Source organism: Balaenoptera borealis, assembly GCF_965194805.1.
Source record: "Balaenoptera borealis genome assembly, chromosome: 17".
Taxonomy (NCBI): domain Eukaryota; kingdom Metazoa; phylum Chordata; class Mammalia; order Artiodactyla; family Balaenopteridae; genus Balaenoptera; species Balaenoptera borealis.
Window position 1 is genome coordinate 9,921,320 of NC_138876.1, and position 21,263 is coordinate 9,942,582.

At 45.3% G+C, this 21,263-nt stretch overlaps 1 protein-coding gene across 3 annotated transcripts in view; it reads left to right on the forward strand.

The window, feature by feature from the left end:
• Positions 1 to 21,263, forward strand: part of ADCY8 (adenylate cyclase 8) — a 230,034-nt gene that overhangs the window by 193,341 nt on the left and 15,430 nt on the right. For all 3 annotated transcript variants that reach the window (XM_082363043.1, XM_082363044.1, XM_082363045.1), the window contains 2 exons: positions 7,318 to 7,476; positions 16,956 to 17,102. In XM_082363043.1, the coding sequence (XP_082219169.1) occupies positions 7,318 to 7,476; positions 16,956 to 17,102 (306 nt within the window). The remainder of the gene's footprint in view (positions 1 to 7,317; positions 7,477 to 16,955; positions 17,103 to 21,263) is intronic.

Consider the following 21,263-nt stretch of genomic DNA (forward strand, 5'->3'; position numbering starts at 1 on the left):
GCTGTGCTCTGGATCCCAGCCCATCTCTCTTTGTGCGTGCTTCGAAAAAGTAACCAGGAAAGGAAAAAAACAAAACAGGAAGACTATCAGCCAGAGCAGAAATAGAAACATACCACTGAGAAATCACCATGGAGACAGGGAGGTAACGCATCCTGAGAAACCAGGGATGAAACAGCTAAAAACCTAGAAGCTAGAGATACATACGTTAAGTTATTTGTAATAAAGCGGGGTGGTAAAATGTAGTCAAGGGGGAAAAAGAGTAAATAAAACTTGGCAATCGAAGAAAAGGGGGCAAGAGTTAATATGTATCAAGCTCCTACTATGTGCCTGGCACTTCACCTGTGTTATCGCATTGCATCATCTCAACAACCCTAATGGTCGTTATTATGGATCCTGTTTTACAGATGAAGAAAGTCAGGCTACTCAGATAGTAAGCGAGAGAACTAGAATTCAAACCCAGATCTGTCTCCAAAGCCCACCTTTCCACTTTCTAGATTGGGGAAAGACAGAAAGAATTATCTGCATATCTTCACAATGACAAGGGCATTCAATCCTGCAATATGACCTTCCCTTGCTTTTCAATTTTAGCTGAATTTATGGTGAAACACTAAGCCAAATGTCAAAGTCTGGCCATTTGCAGAATTCCTATATTTAGGTCTTTCTGGTTTTCTATGAGAGCTGGGGTCATGCCCTCCACATCTTGATGGCTTCTAGTTACAGGAGAGGACTCCTTAGTCTGACATGCAAATGACAACCCATTTGAGGGCCGTGAAGACAGAATCAGACAAGGCAATCCTAGAGAAAAACATACGTACACTCCATCACACAGGTTTTAAACTGACAAGTGAGAAATTCTCAGAGATAGCTAAGAGAGAGCAAGTTCAGAGTAGGGGTCTTCGTTCCACAATAAGAAGGATGTTTCTATCTTCTCTGTCACCTTAAGGAATTACTTTGTCCCCTCTCAGTGCTCCCTTCCTCAAAACCTTTCCACCATTCTGATTCAGTTTATTCTATTCTCCATTTGTCCTGGGAAAGCAGATAACCTCATCACATGAAGATGTGTATAAAGTAAGAATATATAAGTGAATAGTGAGGGCCTGAGTGCTCAAGTGATATCTGATTTCTTTTTTCTTCTTAACTTTCAAAAGGTTTTGAAATTATGTAACTACATCCCATAACTGTAGCAGTTACAGATGTAAGCTTTGGAGGGGGGTAGGTAAGATTCAAACCCCAACTCCGCCACTCAGTAAATATGTGACCTTCAGTAATTTACTTAATTTTCTGTCTCAGTTTTCTCACCTATAAAATGGATATGATAATAACAGGTTTTATAAGTTTGTTATATAGTATTACATGAGAATATGATTATCATATACCTCTCCCAGTGGTCTGCATGTAGAATAAGTGCTCAAAAATTGTGAGCTATTAATATTTTACTCTGAAAGCAAGAGTCTGAGACAAACAGGGAATTCCCTGGGGGTCCAGTGGTTAGGACTCTGTGTTTTCACTGCTGAGGGCCCGGGTTCGATTCCTGGTCGGGGAACTAAAATCCCACAAGCCATGCAGCACAGCCAAAAAAAAAACCAAACAAACAAACAATGACAACAACAACACAACAAAGAAGAGAACACAACACACAGAGAAAGTATTATTATCCATTTGGTCCCAAGGCAGGAGCAGAGACTCAAGTCACTTGAGGTCACAAAGACAATAAGGAGGACCAGACAGAAACAGGAATCCAAATGCTTGAACTTCTAGGTCCGTTCACTTTCCACCGTGTGCCGCTGCCTGTCTGTTAGAGGATGCTTTCTGCAGGAGTGCATCACTTCGAGTGTCATTTCATAACATCCATCAGAGTCCTGTTCACCCGGATCAAGTCCGTCTACTCCTGGGTTTGCTACCAGCTTCCACCGTTTTCCCTTGTGACTCAGAGGCCCTCTATTTTTGTTAAAGGCTGAATGATCCCCATTGATGCCTGGTACGCAGCAGTATCCCAGTGGGAGCATGTGTAATTTTACATCTCCAGAGTGACAGAGGCGGTTATGTAACTGTATAACTGGGAAAGCTCATCCTGCACATATGGGGAGCGATATGCCAAACACCTCTTCCTCCGAGGCAGGTGAACATCCCGAACGTTGGACAGAAGAGAGCAGACGGTCAGGTGCCTCCTACCTCGTGCCTGATTCACGTGCAGCCCTGAGATTTGGGCTTTGCCTCAGCATCTCCATTTAGAGCAGAGGAAGTCACACCTGTGCACGGAGACAGAGATTAATGAGGTCAGGTCTCCAGTCACTTACTTCTAGGTCTGATAAAGACAGGCACTGGAATTGTGCAGCTTAGAAAGAAAGACCCAAGCCTTGGCACGAAATTCTTAAGTTTGCATCCCAGCAATGCTGCTGGGAGAATCGGTGACCTTGAGATGCTCAACAGGCCAGATCTGCCATTTCTTTACCTGCAAAGTGAAAAGTCTAATAGTTATCTATTGAGAGTTGGAGAACGGCTGAATGAGGTCATAGACATAGATTATAGGGGTTAAGAACCACAGCTTGGAGTCAAAATGCCCTGAGTTCAAATCCCAGCCTCTATTTGTGAGTCCTTGGGCACCTGACTTCACCTTACTATGCCTCCATTTCCTCAGCTGTGAAATGGGTATAATAAAGTACCTACCTTGTTGAGCTGTCGTGTGAGTAAATGACCTTCAGTGCTTACGGAGTGCTCAGAACAGTGCCTGGTCCAAGGCAAGAACTTGGCCAGTGTTAGTTATCTTTCTGTGATCAGAACCTGGCACAAAACATATGAACGATGTGTATTAGCTCCCTTGGTACTCTTTTCTTGTAGCCAGTTCCTAAATGGTTTGGCAAAAAGTAGGAGAGTGCACTTCCAGATCAATTGACATTTCTTGAGCAAATGCTGAAGAATGTTCACTTTTAAAAACTCAGTGTCCATGCCTTCGTTTTGCTTTGCTTTTCTCTTCATGTCTGCTCTGACCACACGGTGTTGAAATGATCTCTTTCTTTTTTGTGCTCTCCTATCACCACTCAGCTGACAAAGAGACTGTTTTGCTTATCTCCATATGCCCAGCCCCTAGCACATAGTAGGTACTTAGTAAACTGAAACGGAATACTTTCCTTCCATGGACGTCTGAAAAATATGTGATGCATGCCTTCACGAGACTGGCTTTGTGAAGAGATAGGACTGTACTTGGACTAAAATATCTCTTTATGAACATGCCTTAGATGCAGTGACCTGCAGTCAAAATGTAAAGTATGTTCTTGTCTTGCAACTGGAAAATTCTTGCTTAAGTCAACTTCTGAACTCCAGATTTCCCTACTCATAGTTCTGATTTAAATTCAATCGGATGAGAGTATTTCAAAAGGAAAGAAATTTTAAAAATTATCTCTTGCTTTAACCAATACTGCATTTTTTAAGGGTGGAAATGAAACATTTCATATGGAAAAAATTGTGGATAAAATCCTGTCCTACAAATCAAAACTCGACGCTCTTGAGTCTGGAGGGAAAAAAAAATGAAAGCATAGTTTCAATCAGATTTCATCCATAGACACCTTAAAGTCATAGTAATACTTGATCAATCTACATTTTAGACATTTCCGAATTCTTTTGCATACATGATGTCATTTGGTCCATACGATAGATCGTATGATAATCCATGTCTCGCGTTAAATGAGATGAAGGCAATTATCCTCATTTTTTAGAAGGGGAATCAAAATACAAGAAGGTGAACGAATTTCCCACAGTCACACCACAACATGGTAAAACAGGACTAGCATTCTTTTATACAACCTGCAGCCACCACTTACGTTTTTAAAAATTTATTCTTCTGCAAAATTTTAAACATATACGAAAGTATGTAAAATAGTATAATGAACTCACAGCTTCGACAGTCACCAACTCATGTGCAGTCTTTTTTCATCTACATCCCTATTTATTTTGCTCACTGCTCCTTGCCAATTATTTTGCAGCAAATTCCAAATGTCCTATCATTTCATCTGTAAATAATTCAACATGCATCTAAAAGAGAATTTCAGCCTAATCACAATACTATTAACACACTTTAAAAAATAAAACAGTAATTCTTTCATATGTTCAAGACTTTAGGCAATGTTTCAATTTCCTAATTAGTTTATATTTTTTTAAGTTTGTTTCAGTTGGGATCCAACTTAAGTCCATATATCGCCATTGGTTGATATGTCTCTTATTTCTTTTTTAATCTATAGGACCACCCTCCATTTTTTTTTTTTTTTTTTTTTGCAATATTTTGTGAGAGCCACTGACCTGTAGAATGTCTCTCAGTCTAGAGTTTGTTGATTGCACCCTTTATAGGGGTATTTACCACATTTCTCTGTCCTTTGTTTTTCCTATATTGGTAGTTATATCTAGAAACTTGGTGAGATTCAAGTTCAATTTTTTTCTGCAAAAAGATTTAATTGGTTAATTTCATGAACTACTATTAAGAGGCATGTAATGTCTGCTTATCTCCCTTTTGTGATATTAGCAGCTATTGACGATAATAACCTACATTCATTTATATTCTAGGTAGTGATATTCTAATTCTATCAATATTTCATAATTTGCTAGCTGGAATACATTTTTAAAGAGAACCTTTAAGTACAGTTCATAAAGCAAAGGCAGGGTAAATGCTTAATTTACCTATAAATTTTTTCCAAGTTTCCCAATAAGCTAGTTCCTGAGCCTCATCAAGATGCAGTCAATGAGGTTTTGTTTTTTAAGTGTCACTATGAGCTTTTGCATTTTAACATATTTCTTTCATTTCAATCCATTGCAATTATTATTCTTATTAAATTTCAACTTGTCATATCTTTTTTTTTTAATTTAAATTTATTTATTTTTAATTTTATGGCTGTGTTGGGTCTTCGTTTCTGTGCGAGGGCTTTCTCCAGTTGTGGCAAGCGGGGGCCACTCTTCATCGCAGTGCGTGGGCCTCTCACTATCGCGGCCTCTCTTGTTGCGGGGCACAGGCTCCAGACGCTCAGGCTCAGTAGTTGTGGTGCACAGGCTTAGTTGCTCCGCGGCATGTGGGACCTTCCCAGATTAGGGCTCGAACCCGTGTCCCCTGCATTGGCAGGCAGACTCTCAACCACTGCGCCACCAGGGAAGCCCAACTTGTCATATCTTTGACAGTGGGGTGGTCTACTCCTATCAACATAACCCCAGTCTCTGGTAGTCTGCTTGCTTTCTGGTACCAAAAAATGTTCCAGACTTGTACATTTTCCTCCCTAAATTTCAGCTTTTTCTGCAAAGAGTACAGGGTCCCTTTTGTAGGAATTGATATTTTGAAACCACAGTCTGGACACTGAGATTGTTCATTGCTACTAGGTTTTCATTGTTTCTAGACCTTGATTTCAGTAGGCAGAGCCAGGAAATGCATATAGATCATAAGTTCATAGTGATACTTCCCAATTTTCATAGGACAATAGACTTTGGACTTACCCTCATCAATCTTATATCTGCATCTCCTTTTTCCCTTCCCAAAAATTCGAGTTCTCAGTGACACCAACACAGTTATTCATTTGCTTTATCCTACAATTCAGATACCATAACCTAACAATAATACTACAAACACCACCACCTACAAGGTGATTGTTATAAATGCTTTTAAGATTCTTGTTGCACTCTTTCTAGCCTCAGAGTATTTCTCTCTACGAATGTGCCATCAAATTATTGTGTTAGAAGGCATTTGGAATAGTTCCTCTCTGTGTGGTTGTACCTGTAGCTTCATTTGTTTGTTTGTTTGTTTTCACAGAGCTTTTAAAAAATCCATTTAGTTTTATAATTAAGTAAAATATTTCCATGATTCAAAAGTCAGGTTTATAAAACAAGATATCATTTAAAAAGTTTAAATTCTATCCCTATTTCCCCTCCCCAAGCTTCCCTTCCTCATCTCATCAGTAATGATTTTTATGGGTTTTTTAACACCTCAATTTTTTAATAAATAAATTAAGAAATATATATGGAGAGAGAGATATAGATATATCCTTTCCTTAGATCAATAATGGCAAACTCTACATGCATTTCTCCACCTCAGAGGCCAGCCCATCAAAGTATGTACAGAGAAATATTCTTTGTTTCTTTTTATAGCTGTATATAATAGTTTATTCAACCAACAGAATGTACACTTGGATTGCTTCCAGCTTTTGCTATTACAAATTCTGCTGAATGAATAACCTCGCACCTCTGTTTTCTCATACTTTTGCCATCCACTGAGATTTGCACGTAAGAGAAAGAAAAGAACTAGCTGAATTTTTTTAAGCCCTTGAATTCAAGGCATCTAACCGTGTGTTTAATGGTGCAGCATATTGTTCATTTTAATAGTTAAAGTCTTTGAAATAATGACATTTCCCAAAGCTGTGGTACATACAGTTTGTGAAATTCTTTAGAAAGGAAGCTCTCCACTTTCCAATGAAAAGGGATGCTAGGACAAGAGGGAACTAATGAGTATTAAATACCTACTACGAGTCACATGCTCTACCTATAACTTCCTAAATAATTCCTATTCCAAGCTTGCCTGGTCATGAGTGTTCATCCCAATTTTAGAGATGAGGAAACAGAGACGTAGGTACTAGGCCAGGTTACAGTGCTTGAATGTGGGACCAGGACTCTAGGCCATATTGGTCTCACAACTAGATCCACTATCCTTCCATTATTAGCTCATGATTTCTTCCTTATTGCCTCGACTGAGCTCAGACTCTAGAACTGGACTCTGGGGGTTAAACTCAAATCTTGGCTTCCCCACTAACGAGTGTGTGACTTTGGTCAAGGGACTTAACCAGTTTGCTTCAGTTTTCTCATCTGTAAAATAAGGATCTATACTAATACCTTCCTGTGAGGTTTGAGGTATGGATGAAAGGAGTTCATATATGTATATTCCTTAGAATAGTGCCTGATACCATCCAACGAGTGTTAGCTGGCTTTATTATTGTAACTTATTTGTTGAGTCAACAAATAGTGATTGAACACCTTACCTGTGTGCCAGGCACACTGCTACATGGTAAGGATGTGACGCTGAGCTGGTGAGAGGACCCCTGACCTCATGGCACTTACACTACAGTGGAGGGCACAAACAGTTACAAAATCATAGGTGCCATAATCTTGGGAAGGGGAGGGACGCAGCCCTATAAAATCTATCACATTCTGATCTCTTCATGTCAGGCAAAAGGCCTCCCAGAATGTTCAGCTCAGGCTCTGTTTCGTCTGTGAGGGGCTCTGGAGAAGCCTTGTCCGCCTCCCACGTGCGTGTGCCTGAAACCTTTCCTTCCCCTTCTGTCCCCTGACCCGCAGCTGGAGTACACAGCACGCCTGGACTTCCTCTGGCGAGTTCAGGCCAAAGAGGAGATCAACGAGATGAAGGAGCTGCGGGAACACAATGAGAACATGCTCCGGAACATTCTGCCCAGTCACGTGGCCCGCCACTTCCTGGAGAAGGACCGGGACAACGAGGTGAGCCCAGGCTGGCCTGGCCCCCGAGGACGGGTTGCCGCGGGAGGGCTACGATTGGACGCACTGGTCACTGATCCCAAGCGCGGGGAGGATTTCCCTGTCCTCCTGTGAGCCCACAAGCGTGGACACCAGGCCAGCCACGTGGTGCCAGGCCACCCAAACTGTCCAGCACTGTGAGATACACACGTGGCCTCCCCACCATCCGGTACCTCATGTGTAAGATGGATGTAGTAAGATCTCTAGGGCAAGACTGAATTGGAATTTTAAATTGGAATTTTATGCGTGTGTGTGTGTGTGTGTGTGTATAAAACAATTCCAGTTCGGGGTTATATAACCAAAAGGATTGAAAGTAGGGTCGCAAGGAGATATTTACACATTCATATTCATAGCAACATTATTTAAAACAGCCAAAAGTTGAAAGCGCCCAAGAGACAAATGGATAAGCAAAATGTGGTCTATACATAGAGTGGAATGTTATTCAGTCTTTAAAAAGAAGTAGAGACTTCCCTGGTGGCACAGTGGTTAAGAATCCGCCTGCCAATGCAGGGGGACACGGGTTCCAGCCCTGGTCCGGGAAGATCCCACCTGCCGCGGAGCAACTAAGCCCGTGCGCCACAACTACTGAGCCTGCGCTCTAGAGCCCGCGAGCCACAACTACTGAAGCCCACGTGCCTAGAGCCCATGCTTTGCAACAAGAGAAGCCACTGCAATGAGAAACCCGCGCACCGCAACAAATAGTTGCCCCCGCTCACCACAACTAGAGAAAGCCCACGCACAGCAACGAAGACCCAACACAGCCAAAAAAATAAATAATAAATTAATTAATTTAAAAAAAAGAAAGAAGTAAATTCTGACACATGCTACAACATGGATGAAGCTTGAGGACACTAAAATAAGTGAAATAAGGCTTAGCCTTTGACCACAAAAGGGCAGCTTTCTCTGAGCAAAGCAAACTAAACCTTCCAGGAATCTGAGTCACAACAAACATGCAAAAAATATTTATAAGGCACAGACTGTGGGAGAGGCACCATGCTAGCCCCCTAAAAGGCTCTGGGACTCTCGTGGTGAATTAAATACGCAAGGACTTGCCGTCACGTAGCTTGTATTCAAGCGGGGGCAGACAGATAACAACCTAGTTCAGAAACACATTGTGAGGGCACTTCACATTATGACGGGTGCTCTGATGGGTGAACAAAGATCACCTGCTGGTAGCAACTGGCCAGGGCAGGTGTGGTCAGGGGAACCGCTCAGAGAAGGCCACATCTGATCTGTGGCTGAATGATAGGAAGGACCAGGTCACACCAAGAAAATGGGGAAGAGGCAGGACTATCCAGGAAAGAGAGAACAGCACAAGCAGAGGCGCAGGGCAAAGATGAGCTTGGGGTGAACAGGAAGGCCAGGGTAAGAAACTGTACCCGTTTCCCAAGGCTGTTATAGCAAACACCACAAACTGCATGGCTGAAAACAACAGAAATGTATTCTCTCACGGTTCTGGGGGCCAGAAGTCTGAAATCAAGCTGCCAACACCAAGCTCCCTCTGAAGTCTCTCGGGAGGAATCCTTCCTCCTCTTCCAGCTTCCGGTGGTCCCCAAGTGCTCCTTGGCTTGTGGCCACATCGCTCTAATCTCTGCGTGGGTCACATGGCCTTCTCCCTCCTTATAAGGACATGTGTCCTCTTGTCTTATGAGGGCACCGATCATTAGATTTAGGGCTCTCTCTATAATTACATTTGCAAAGACCCTGTTTCCAAATAAGGGCACATTCTGAGGTTCTGGGTGGACATGAATTTGAGGGGTACACTATTCGACCCATTCCAAGGATGAAGGGTAGTGAGTGATATGAGGAAAGCCTGGGCCAGGGCCTGGCAGTCAGGTCTTATGGACTATAGTAGGGTTTGGGGCACCCTTTTAAGTGCTACGGGAGCCTTTGGAAAATTTAAGTGTTCCCTAATCTGATTGGCTGCTGATAGAGTATGGATAAAAGGGTCACAAGACCGGAAGCCAGTTAGGAGACCCTAAAAGAGCCCAGGAAAGGGCCTGATGAGGAGGCCTAGGATTTGGCAGTAAAATGGAGAGAAGTGGATGAATTCCAGGTACCTTTACAAGTTGGAATCAATAGGGCTCCATAATGGAGTGGATGTGGGAGGTGAGAAATGAAAAAAAAAAAAAAAAATCAAACCATTTGGCTCACACTTTAACCACCTAGAAAAAGGTAACTCAAGAGGGAAGTGAAAGATGCCTTTAAATGCCTGAACAGTTATCCCATGAGAGGGACTGGCCTTACTCAGCGAGACTCCAGAGGGCAAACCTAGGGCCACGGACAGTCCACAGGGGATATCTCTGTACTCTGCATTATGAGGAATCTTGTGATGATGGAGACCCGCAAGGGCAGGGACCACATCGGCCTTGGTCACCACTGATCCTCACGGTACAGTGTACCTCCCCTGTGGCCCTGCACATTAAAGGTTTGTGGAAGAACTGGAACGGTGAGCTCCCTTGCTGAAACTTTCAAGTGGTGAGAGGAGAGCCCTTGCCGAGGATGCTACAAAGGCAAAGTCGGTTGTCTGGGAGACTGCACTAGGACCACCCTTCCATATGGATTTTCAAACTAAGCTGAACAGGGGCTGCAAAACCCATAGGACAAAGGTCACAAACTGGCTGCCTCTGAGACAGATCTGATCAGCAAGCCAGCAACTGGGTGATTGGTTGGCTTGCGTATTTGTTATAACCGGTAGATTTGTTGCCTTTAGGCATGGAATGGGCTCTCCAATTCATCCATCCTTATCCTGACACTTATGTGACCCACTGATGCCCTGAAGACATCTGGGTTTGTGACCTTTGCCTTAGGGTAGAACTGGGGGAGACCTACAGCATTCATTTCCCGTCCAAGCATCTGCAGAAAGACCAGTGGGAGAGAAGCCAAGGGCATGAGTCATGTGCTGCTTGAACAATCAGCTCTTGATGAACTGAGGCCCTTGAGAATCTCTTGGATGCAGATTAAGGCACCAAACACCCTCAACAGATGGGGTTCTCTGGAACTGGGTTCAGGCCTGGTTTCCTTAAGGCTACCTAAGGTCAGGGGATTTGTTACAAGAGCTTCTTAACAAAGCCAGGAAAGCAGAGAGAATGCCGTTGTACATCAACCGTGACCACCAGACAGAGCAGATGAAACACTGGAGCCCTCAGAGGGAAGATCCAAAAAGATACGAAAGGAAAGCTGCTTTCAATCAAGACACCAACACAAAGAGATAGTTGGAACCAGTGGGGAAGAGCAAGAGGGCACTGGCTTCATCCTGAAAGGAAGGAAACCAACCAGAGATGCCAAGACCCCAGCTGTTATTCGGGCCAAACCCCCACTGAGCAAGATAAATGTCAGGTTCAGCCTTAATCCCATGTATAAGACATTTTCAGTAGAAAGCCTTGTCAAGCTTATTTGTGGTTTTATAAATATTTAAACAGTTCATACTCGGCTAGGCTTAAACAGAGAAAATTTTCACATTGCCTGGAGAATCTACACATTATGATGTAATACCATTTTCTGAACACCTACTGTGTGCCAGGTACTAAGACAGGCGATGGATGAAAATGATCTTTCATTCTATTCACAACCTTAAGAGGAGAGTTCTGTCATCCCCACGTTAGTGATGAAGAAACTGGGGTTCAGAGAGGTCCGTGATGTTCCTCTATTTAAGCTATGACTCTAATCCAGTCCCTCAGATTTCTTCCATCTGTGCCACGTTACCCCCTTACTGTGCCGCTACCCATGCTGCCCCTGGGAGTTTGTCCAGATGAGGGAGTGTGTACGTGTGTGTATGATGGTTATGGGGGGTGTCTGCGTGGCAGGACTTACACTGTGTAGGTGTTCGGAAGGATTGGGATGTGTGTAAATAGGAATGTATGTGTGGAAAACTTCAGTGTTTGTGTGTGTGTGTGTGTGTGTGTGTGTGTGTAGGAGACACAGGCAGAGTAGTGTAAGATGTGAAGGGGTGACAGGCAGAGGCACGACAGCTGTAGCCTGCAAGAATTCCCAATTTCGTGCTCTGTTTCCATAAGAGGCATTTTTAGCTTCTCCTCTTGCTACAGACCTGAACTGTGATACAAACCTCTGAATATCTGATTGGGGGACATTTGTGAGTTTGGGTTCCAGCTTTCATGGGGCAACAGCAGTGCTCATGGATGCAGGCAATAAGGAGATAAGAATGGTTATCCCCATTTCATCGATGAAGAAGCGGAGGCTCAGAGAAGTAAAGGAACTTGCCCAAGGTCACAAAGCTAGTGCGTAGTGAGCTGGAATTCAAGTCCAGGTGTGTGTAACTTCAAAGCCGAATTTTGTTTTTTTCTCCCTCCACCTTGCTGTTAGGGCGTGAGTGGCAGAGAAGGGGGCGCGGTGACAAGAGATGGCTCAAACCATCCAAGCACAGGGCAGTGGACAGAGCCTTGCCCTCCGGAGCATCCTGTCTGAGCCTGTTCCAGCTGTGTCACCCACACAGAGGTGCTGGCAGCTTCTGCTATACCACTGGACTTTCGGCTTAGAATAGCACTCACCACCCCAGGCAGGGACTCTCTTGCTGATAAGGCCAGCTGGGCTGGGTCATCTGTGTCAGGCAGGCTCTCGCTGAGTCCCAGGAAACCTGCTCACTCATCCTGGCTTATTAGACCTGCTGAAAGGACACTGACAAGGGCAGCTGTCTCAGGTGCTGGACAGTCCACACAGCACAAATTCCGTCTCTGCCGCTAACTAGCTGTGTGACTTGGGGCAGCTTACCCAACCTCTCTGAGTCCATTTTGTCATCCAGCTGATGAGGAAATAATACCCACCTTGCTGAGTTGGTGTGAGAAGTCAGCTGGGTAAGAGCACGTGAAGTGTCCAATGCAGCTGGCTGTAAGGGGGGCTCAGTAGAGAAAAGTCATTTGGTGCACTTGAAAGTCTGGTGCCTTGCATTCAGTCCTGGCTCTTCCTCTCATTATTTTGTGACCGTGAACAAGTGGTGAACCTCTCTGGACCTCATTTTCCTCATGTCCAAAGTAACAGTACTTCCCAACTGTATGTTACAACCTTTACATGTGTTATTATGCGTAAAGGGCTTAAGTGGGATTTGGCACCTTTTACAAGCATTCCGGTTGTTGCTATTATTATTTCTGACAAATATGAGCAATCATTACTTTTTCTACTTTTTCCCACTCCCAGCCCCACCTCTCACCCACTCATTCAGTCATTCGTCCAGCAAGGATTTCTTGAGGGCCAACCATGTGCCAGGTGTTAATTCTAGATCCTGGGGTTCAAACGGTGAACAAAGAAGGCAAAGTCCTTTCTGTTATGAGGCACATGTTTTCCTGGGAAAACAGACATTAAAACGAATAAATATGTAACATAGAGCCTGGTAGTGCTAAGTTCTGTGAGAGTAGAGGAAGCTAAATAAGGGAACAGCATGTGTGAAAAGGGGGCATTTACACTGGGGGGTCCTGGAAGGTCTCTCTGAGGACATGACGTTTGAGTGGAGACCTGAGGATACTAATAAGGACAACAGTCTCAGAGATTGTTTCTCCCCTGCAGAGAGGTGGCTTAACTTAGTATAAGACACACAGGGCTTGGAATCAGACAGGCTTGGGCCAGTGAAGGACTGGACTCTGGTTCCCTGCGCAAAGAGGAGACCAAAGTCTTCATCTTGGCTTCCGAGTGGGGGGCGGAGGGGGAAGCGTTCATACGCTCAGAATCCTCTGCGAAGCCCAAACCTGTACATCCAGCCAGAGGCGGATGACGATAAAACAATAATAGCCTTCTATACTCATCAATCCCTCCCCAGTTTACAGTGTTTTTATCTTCTTTGAACCCAAAATAGAAAGAAACAGATGGCACACTCAGAGTGGTTGATTGGAGCAAGTCAATTGATGGGGACATCTTTAAAGGTGTGGGCAGCTGGCTGGAGCTCTCCCAAGTGCCCCTCCAAGTCCCCCCACCCCCTTCTCCCTTCTGGCTTGGAGGGGGAGGGGGCCGACCTGAATGGGCCACGTCAACGACCTTGCAAGCCCTCTGACACCCAGCGGGGGATCATCAATGTGGGACACTGGGTAGAAGATCCGAGGGAGGGGGAAGGAGAATGAGGTCATCTAATGTGCCTGGTGTCCTTATAAGAAGAGGAAATTAGGACACAGACACACATCGAAGAGACACCATATGAAGACACAGGGAGAAGAAGGCCATGTGTAAGCCATGGGGGGCACCCTCAGGAGGAACCAACCCTGCCAACACCTTGATCTTAGACTTCCAAGACTCCAGAACTGTGAGAAGATAAACTTCTGATATTTAAGCCACCCAGTCTGTGGCACTTTGTTACGGCAGCTTGAGCAAACTAATACAATAGGAAGCTGAGTAAACAGAGACTTTTCTTCCCACCATATCACAGGCATTTGGAGGATGCGGTCCTGTAGGTTTGCTTGTGCAGGTTCTTGGACCCACACAGCAGACAGTCAGACTCCTTCTGCAGTGCCACTCCATTGTTCAAGGCCAAGGTGAATGGCCCAGCCTCAGAAAGCCATGTACCATTGCTCTGCTCCTTGGCTGCAATCCGCACTGCCCCCCAACCCAACCCAATCCAGCTGGTCACCAGCCACCTCTGCGCTTTTGAACAAGGACTAATGAAAGCATCCATTCAGATCCATCTACACTTAAGCTCAAGTCAGCTGATCATGAATCAGGGACACCATCTTTCACCCAGGTATGCAGAGTGATGAAGACCCTGGACGTCTGTACCTCCCTCTCTTCTGCTCCCAACAGCACGATCCCAATGTCTTAACTCCTCCCTGTTCATTTTCCTTATCTGTAGAGTGGGTATAATAATCGTACCTGCTTCACAGGGTACTTGCAAGGGCTAAAGCATTGAATTCATATGAAAGTGCTTCGTAAGCTTTAATGTTTCCTACACAGGCTAAGGAGTCATTAGCTCAACAAAATGTTGAGTGTTTACCTCGTACCAGACCCTGTATAGGGCATGCAGGCATCCAAAGCATACTAATTGGATGATGAGAACGCACTAAGGTATAAATGGCATGGAGTCTTTGCCCTCGCAGGCTCCACACATAAAGGAAGAGATGGACATTTTAAAGGCGATAATGCAGGTGGCGAGGGCTCTGTGTAGAGTTACCTAGGTGCTGCCACAGCCCGAGTCAGTCTCCTGCCCCCATCGGTGAGTCTGGGAAGGTTTGCAGGAAGACAGGGTACCTAGGTGGCTAGTGAAGGCAGAAAACAAGAGTTAGCCTGGTTAGGGTTGCTAACTGCAAGGAAGGAAGAACATATCCCATCCAGGGACAGATAGTAAACATGAAAGCATTGAAGCGTGTGCATCTTCGTTTCGCTTCTTCCAGAAGCTTACCTTCAGACAAAGATTCGAGTGCAAGTAATTTGCTTGGAAGTGGTCCCAGGAAACCCACCCAGGTAGACAGGAGAGTAAGAAGGAAGGTAGGGAAAGGAAAGTAACCCATTAATGAGGGATTATCAGACTAATTACCTCTGTGGGCGACTGGAGCTGAATCCCAGTGGAGAATTCGGACGATGGTGTAGAAAGCATCCCTCAGAGTTATCTGGCCCAAGGTGTGAAGTTACTGAGAACTCTACACCTGTTCCCATCAGTCATTTGTTAAGAGCAGCTCCTGAGGGGGCATTGATTTCCTGGAGCTTTCAGCCTGCAGCTCACATGGGCAGAGTGCCCTCTAGTGGCCACAGAAAAACTCCATGCAAAGAAACGCAAGGGCTGGCTGACTGCCGGACCTTGGAAGAAAGAAAGCAGGCAGGGCACCTACAGCATCCGCTACAGTGGACAAAAAAAGTACAAATGCTTCGGTGTTTCTGGGACACAAGGTCCAACACAGGGAATTGCAGGCAATGAAGCTGAAGAGACAGGAGGAGGGGAGTGCAGGAATATGTGAATATATGTCATGCTCATGTGTCTCAGCTTTGTCCTGAGGGCAGTTGGAGGGCTTTAAGAATAGGAGAGCCATGGTCAATATTGTATCATTGAAATATCACTCTGGCCGCCATATGGAGCATGCCTTTGGATGAGATAAGACCAGTCCTGAACCCAGGACGAGGCTCTCATATTAATAGCCAAGGAGGAAAAGAGGAAGGGCCTGATAGAAAGAAATGATGGGAGGGTTAGAAAAAAATATTTAGGAGACACAAAGAAACCCAGGCAGCCTTGGTAATTTGTTGAATCTGAATATGATGGGGAAGAAAGAGTCAAGGTTGACTCTGTTTCTAACTTTGATGACTTGTCAATGCTGGTGCCACCAACTGAGTCAGAGAATGAAGGATTAGGAACAGGTTTAGGTGGAGAGGAAATGCATTCAGGTGCAGCATTTATGATTTGAGGAGCGCAAGGGCAACCCAGCATGAGACACAGGAGCTTGAAGCCCAAGGAGAACCGACTTGGAAATAGGATTTTAGAGACTCACACATGAAAGGCTGAGAGTGAACGAGATAGCCCAGGGAAGTATGTAAACTTTGAACCACGCAGTGAGTCAAGGACAGAACCATAGCAATCACCAACATTTAAGACAGTAGATAAGCAAAAAATAAATCCTTGAAGGGGCCAGGCACAAGGAAAACAGATGCGGCATAACTAGAGCATAGAGAGTCAGGAGATTTATGAACTTGGGTGTGATCACCACACCAATTTGCAGGGGTGTCCAGGAAGACTTGGACAGGGATTCGTGTAGAGGTTTTCCCATTTTGGCTGGCAGTCTGACCTGCTCCAGTTTCATTTCATTTCAGCCTGAGATGTGAATGGACATGGAGAGAAGTAGGAATAGGCAGTGGAGAAAACTAGTTTGAGAAGTTTGGATGAGAATGAAGAGAGGTTGGTAGTCACAAGTGTCTGCAGGCTCCAGGGCACCTTGTACTTTTTCTTATAGGGGACACTTACAGGAAGTGGAGGAGGAGAGGAGAAAGAAAGAAGAAAGAAAAGGATCACTGTAGGAGGACGTTGCTGAAGAAGTTAGAGGGGGATCGAGAGATGAGGAAGAAGCATTGATCTTCATCAGGAGAAGGGAAAATGCATTGTCTGCAGTTGAAGCAGAAGAGATGAAAATACAATGAACTACCTGATTGTATGAGTATGGAACGTGAGAGCCTCAGAGACAAGATCATCTACTGAGGGGAATCAAGTGCACAGGGAAGTTAAGGAGAGTGGTGTGTGTTGGGACTAGCCATCGGGGAGAACAGAAAAGGAAGCTGACCAAGGACAGAATGATGGGCAGGCAGAACTCTGGGCCCAACTGAGGCTGGAGACCATGAATTTTCAATGGTCGCGGGCCACATGGTGATGACGTTAAGGTGTCGATGAGATGGTGTCAGAGCCCCCGTTCTCTGTCCTCTCTGTGGGTACCTGGGCATGGCTGCAGGTGCAGGTACACACAGAGAGCATCACGGCAGACCCTCACCTCTGATGACTGTTTCTGGCTCCCTCTGTGTGTCTCTCTGTCCAGGAGCTGTATTCTCAATCCTATGATGCCGTTGGGGTGATGTTTGCCTCCATCCCAGGGTTTGCAGACTTCTACTCTCAGACTGAAATGAACAACCAAGGAGTGGAATGCCTACGCCTGCTGAATGAGATCATTGCCGACTTCGATGAGGTAAACAGAAGCCTGAGAAATTTACAATCACAAATAAGCATCCGTGTTGTCATAGCATTGTGTTGTTCATTGTAACCAATTTCTGCACTTAAAGAATTCCAGACTGCATTGTAAACACAAACATGTATCATCTAATTTAGTTAACACAATTATCACACAAGATAAACCCTGTCTTCGCTCCTGGAGGATCAGGAATGTAAGCTTCAGAGAGGCTGGAAACTTAACCCAAGATCTCGTAAGTAGCAAATGGCAAAAGCAGGACTTGATCGGAGGCCAGTGCTACGCAGGCAGTGGCATCACAGAGACTGGGCACTGATGGGGACATTTCTCCATCTGCTCAAATTACCAAAGATAAAACCATCAATTAGCATTTGGTCAGAGACCTAATCAAAATATAAACATACCCCAGATGGTACTTTCTTCTTCCAGTTTCCAGGAACAAGGGGGATGCTCATGCTGAACTTTATTTACATTAATAGACTTAGCAGGAGTGGGTCTTACCCTCCTCACCCCCCAGCTTGAAGTAGGACACCTGTGTCCATCCACATGCCTAAACCTGAGATGGGAAGTTAGTGAGTAATTGGGAAAACGCCAGGGAAGAAGCCAAGCAAAAAGATGGGTTCAGCTAACGTCTAGCCTCCTCAGCCTGATCCCCCAGGGAGCTCAGGAGTATCAGTGGTACCACAGAGTGGTCACCATTGAGGCAAGGCTTTTGTACACCTGTATTGGTCAGCCATTGGCCATGGGCTGCCCTGGTGGGTATGTGTGATCTCCCAGGCATTGCCAGCCAGGGGGCTTCCAGGGCTCTTCCCGAAAAATGGGTACAGCAATACATTGCCAGCAGCCAGCCCTGATGGCAGCCTGGAGGATGGCCCCATAAAGGAGAGCTGAGTTGGGTACCAACGGCATCTACTCCATCACCCTAAACAAAGTTCCTTCCCTTAATCCCCACCTTCCATCTAGAGAGTCCTGTGGAGTCCTTCTTCTGAATAGCCCTCAGATCTGCCCCTCACCATCTCACAGTCAAAGCTGCCCTTGTCTTGCTTTAGGCCATATTGTTTCTCACCTGGATGACCACAGTCATCTTACCATTCACCCTCCTGCATCTGACCATCACCAACCACCAAAAGCTGGAGTATTTTGTCACATTCCTTTGAAACCCAAAACCCACTGGTGTCTCCCTTTGCCAGTTCCTCAGAAGGCCACCGAGGCTTTGCACGTACTGCTCCTGTATCCTCTCCAGCCTTACCTCCCACCATATGCCACCTGGTCCACCATCCAGCACCATCTCACTACTTAGAAGCCATCACAAGCCCACCTGGCCATTTCACATACTGCTCTTTCCACCTAGAAATCATGCCACCTTCACTGTACCCCATCCTCTCTCCCTTGGCTCCACAGCCAGCAGAAAACCTAGTACTCATGTAACAGTCAATTCAAGCATCATCTCTACTTGTGAAGCCTCTTCTAATCCCCCCTCTACCCAGGTAAATGTTGTCACCCTTTTTTCAATGAAAAACTTACACTCTGAAAAATCTTCCATCATAGAGCATGAAACCCTTCAGTTTACAAATCTGCCTCTTAGTTCTGGGGCAGAGACCCCTCTTACTAATCTCCACAGGTGTCTACCACATGTTGACTTTTTCCATAGATAACATTTAGTTGTTGTTTTTCCTTCACACCAAATCCACAGGGTAGGAATTATTAGCCTTCATTTTATAAATAAGCAAAGCTGAGATTCAGAGACACCAAGAGGGCCCACTGTCACACACCACTAAGTGGCAAAGCCAAGTTTTGAACCCAGGTCCGCCATCCTGTTTTGATTTTTAATCACCATGTGCATTGATCTTCACTTAACTGGCATTTCATGGTGCTGGTTTTGAAGTCATAAACTCAACAATGGCCGTTTTAGTTGTCCTAGGAATGAGGATGGGAGTCAAGATACATAAGACACAGTCACTTCTTGCCTTTCATGGGTTCACAGTCCAGTGAGAGACAGAGTGACTATGAGTTCCCTTTACACAAGGAGTCAGTGGTAAGTACACGTGTATAGAGGGCCTTTCAATGTGGAGAATGGAGGGTGATTCTGTGGTAATGGTACCTTTATCCCATTCTCTGTGCTAAGCCATTAACTCGTGAAGATAGAAATTATACTCTTATGTATTCTGTTAAGTCCCCAGGCCCTCCTACTGTGCCTAGAGCACAAGAGATGCTTATAACAGATGCTTACTAAAGTGACCAGTCAACTAATTAACTCATAGGAGACAGAAACCATCTGGCAAATAGTAAGGTGATGATGGGCTAGTCCCATCCAAAACATACTTCCAAAATTTTTTTTTTAAATAGTAGCTCTATTAAAAAGCTCAATCTGACTGAAGGTTGAGACACCAAGCTTTGTGTTATTTTAAAATCTATAGCACCCCATAACCCAAAAGTTCTCACTTGCATGTTTTTAAACTGAAATAAATAAATTTGAAGTAAGTCTGTATCTTGGTGCCCCAAATTGTATCGATAGATACCCTCGAGTCTTCCCAATAAAGAGATGGGGGGACAGCGCCCCTAGTGGTAGAGATGGGTGTTTGCAGAGGGAAGTTGGAGGGGCTTAGAGAAGGAATTGGTCCAGGAGGCTGAGCTCTAGACCAGGAGGAGGAAAAAGGAGAGATGGGGAAGAGCTGAAAGAGGAGAGAGAGGAGAGGCAGAGACGAGAAGGAGGAAGAAAAAGAAGAGGGGCAAAGGGGAGGAAGAAGAAGACAGGAAGCAGAGGAGAAGGAAGAAAGAAGAGAATGTAGTCAACAGGAAGGGGGGGAAAAAAGGCTTTCCCTGGCTTGCCAACCCCAAGCACTGTCAGCCTTTCTCACGTGGGTCCTCGGGTCACCCGGACCTGCCTTCTTTCTTTGGGTCAAAAGAGACCCTCTAGATTCTGCCCCCACTAAGCTCCAGCCAGACACCCTTCAGTAACCATACCGCTCTTCTTGCTGATGCCGTTGCCACAGGAACTTGGCTTCGGGGAAGGCTGAACATTGCACGGAGCACATGCTCAGGACTGGGTTTGCAATAGCCCAGCACCAGGGCTCCTCACCGCCTGCCCCCGCCCCGGCCTCATCGAAGGCTGAAGAGCCCTCTCACATCTCGGGGCTCCACGCAGACTAGAGGATGAACAAGTGGCTGATTAGGAACCCCACTGTGACTCCAGAGACTTTTAGCTAGAGAGTGGATAGAGTTGCCGTGTGGTTAGTAAATGAAATAGCGAAGCCTCTTGCTGCCTCCTGATCAACTTCTGAAGAGGAGGTAGCTTTGCCTGGACCTGAAACTGGCCCTCAGCCAAGTAGTTCCAAAGAGAGGAGAGGAAGGAAGAGTTCCATGTTCCCCCAGGAACCTGGGGAAGTGCAGCTGTAGGCAGGCAGAGGGAGGGGGGTGGGCAGGCAAAGGCATGTCTGGACGCTCCTGCCAACCCTTTCCGTGCTCCCCACCTCCTACTACACAAGCTCCACGGCTAGAAAAACCCCCCTCACTCTTTACAACTGAAATTGGAAATCACTTGCTCAGGGAAGCCATCCCAGACCCTCCAGATGTTATCAAAATCATCCATCCTCTTTATTCCTACTCCCGGTATGTTTCCACCATAAACTTTACTAAAATTGAGCTAGGACACATGTTAGTGTGATGATTTATCTAACATCTGACACCCCTGCCTGGGCTGTTGGTTCCGTGATGGCTAGGACCTCATGTGTCTTGTTCATCAGACATTGTAGAAGCTCAGCGAATAGTTGCTGAATTAGCTTCCCACGGCTGCTGTAACAAATGACCACAAAGTTAGTGGCTTGAAATAACAGCAATTCATCCTCTTATAGATTAGAGGTCAGAATCCAGAATGGATCTCACGGGGCTAATCAAGGTGTCAGCAAGGCAGTGTTGCTTCTGGAAGCTCCAGGGGAGAATTCTTTCTTTGCCTTTTCCAGCTTCTAAAGGTCCCTGTCTTGCTTGGCTTGTGGCCCCTTTCTCTGTCTTTAAAGCCAGCAATCATATCACTCTGACTTCTGCTTCCTCCGTCACATCTTCTCTGCCTCCTGCCTTCCTCTTTCACTTACAAGGACCCTTGTGATTACATTGAGCCCATTACTGAGTCCAAGCTCATACTGCTTGCCACACAACAGGCCAATA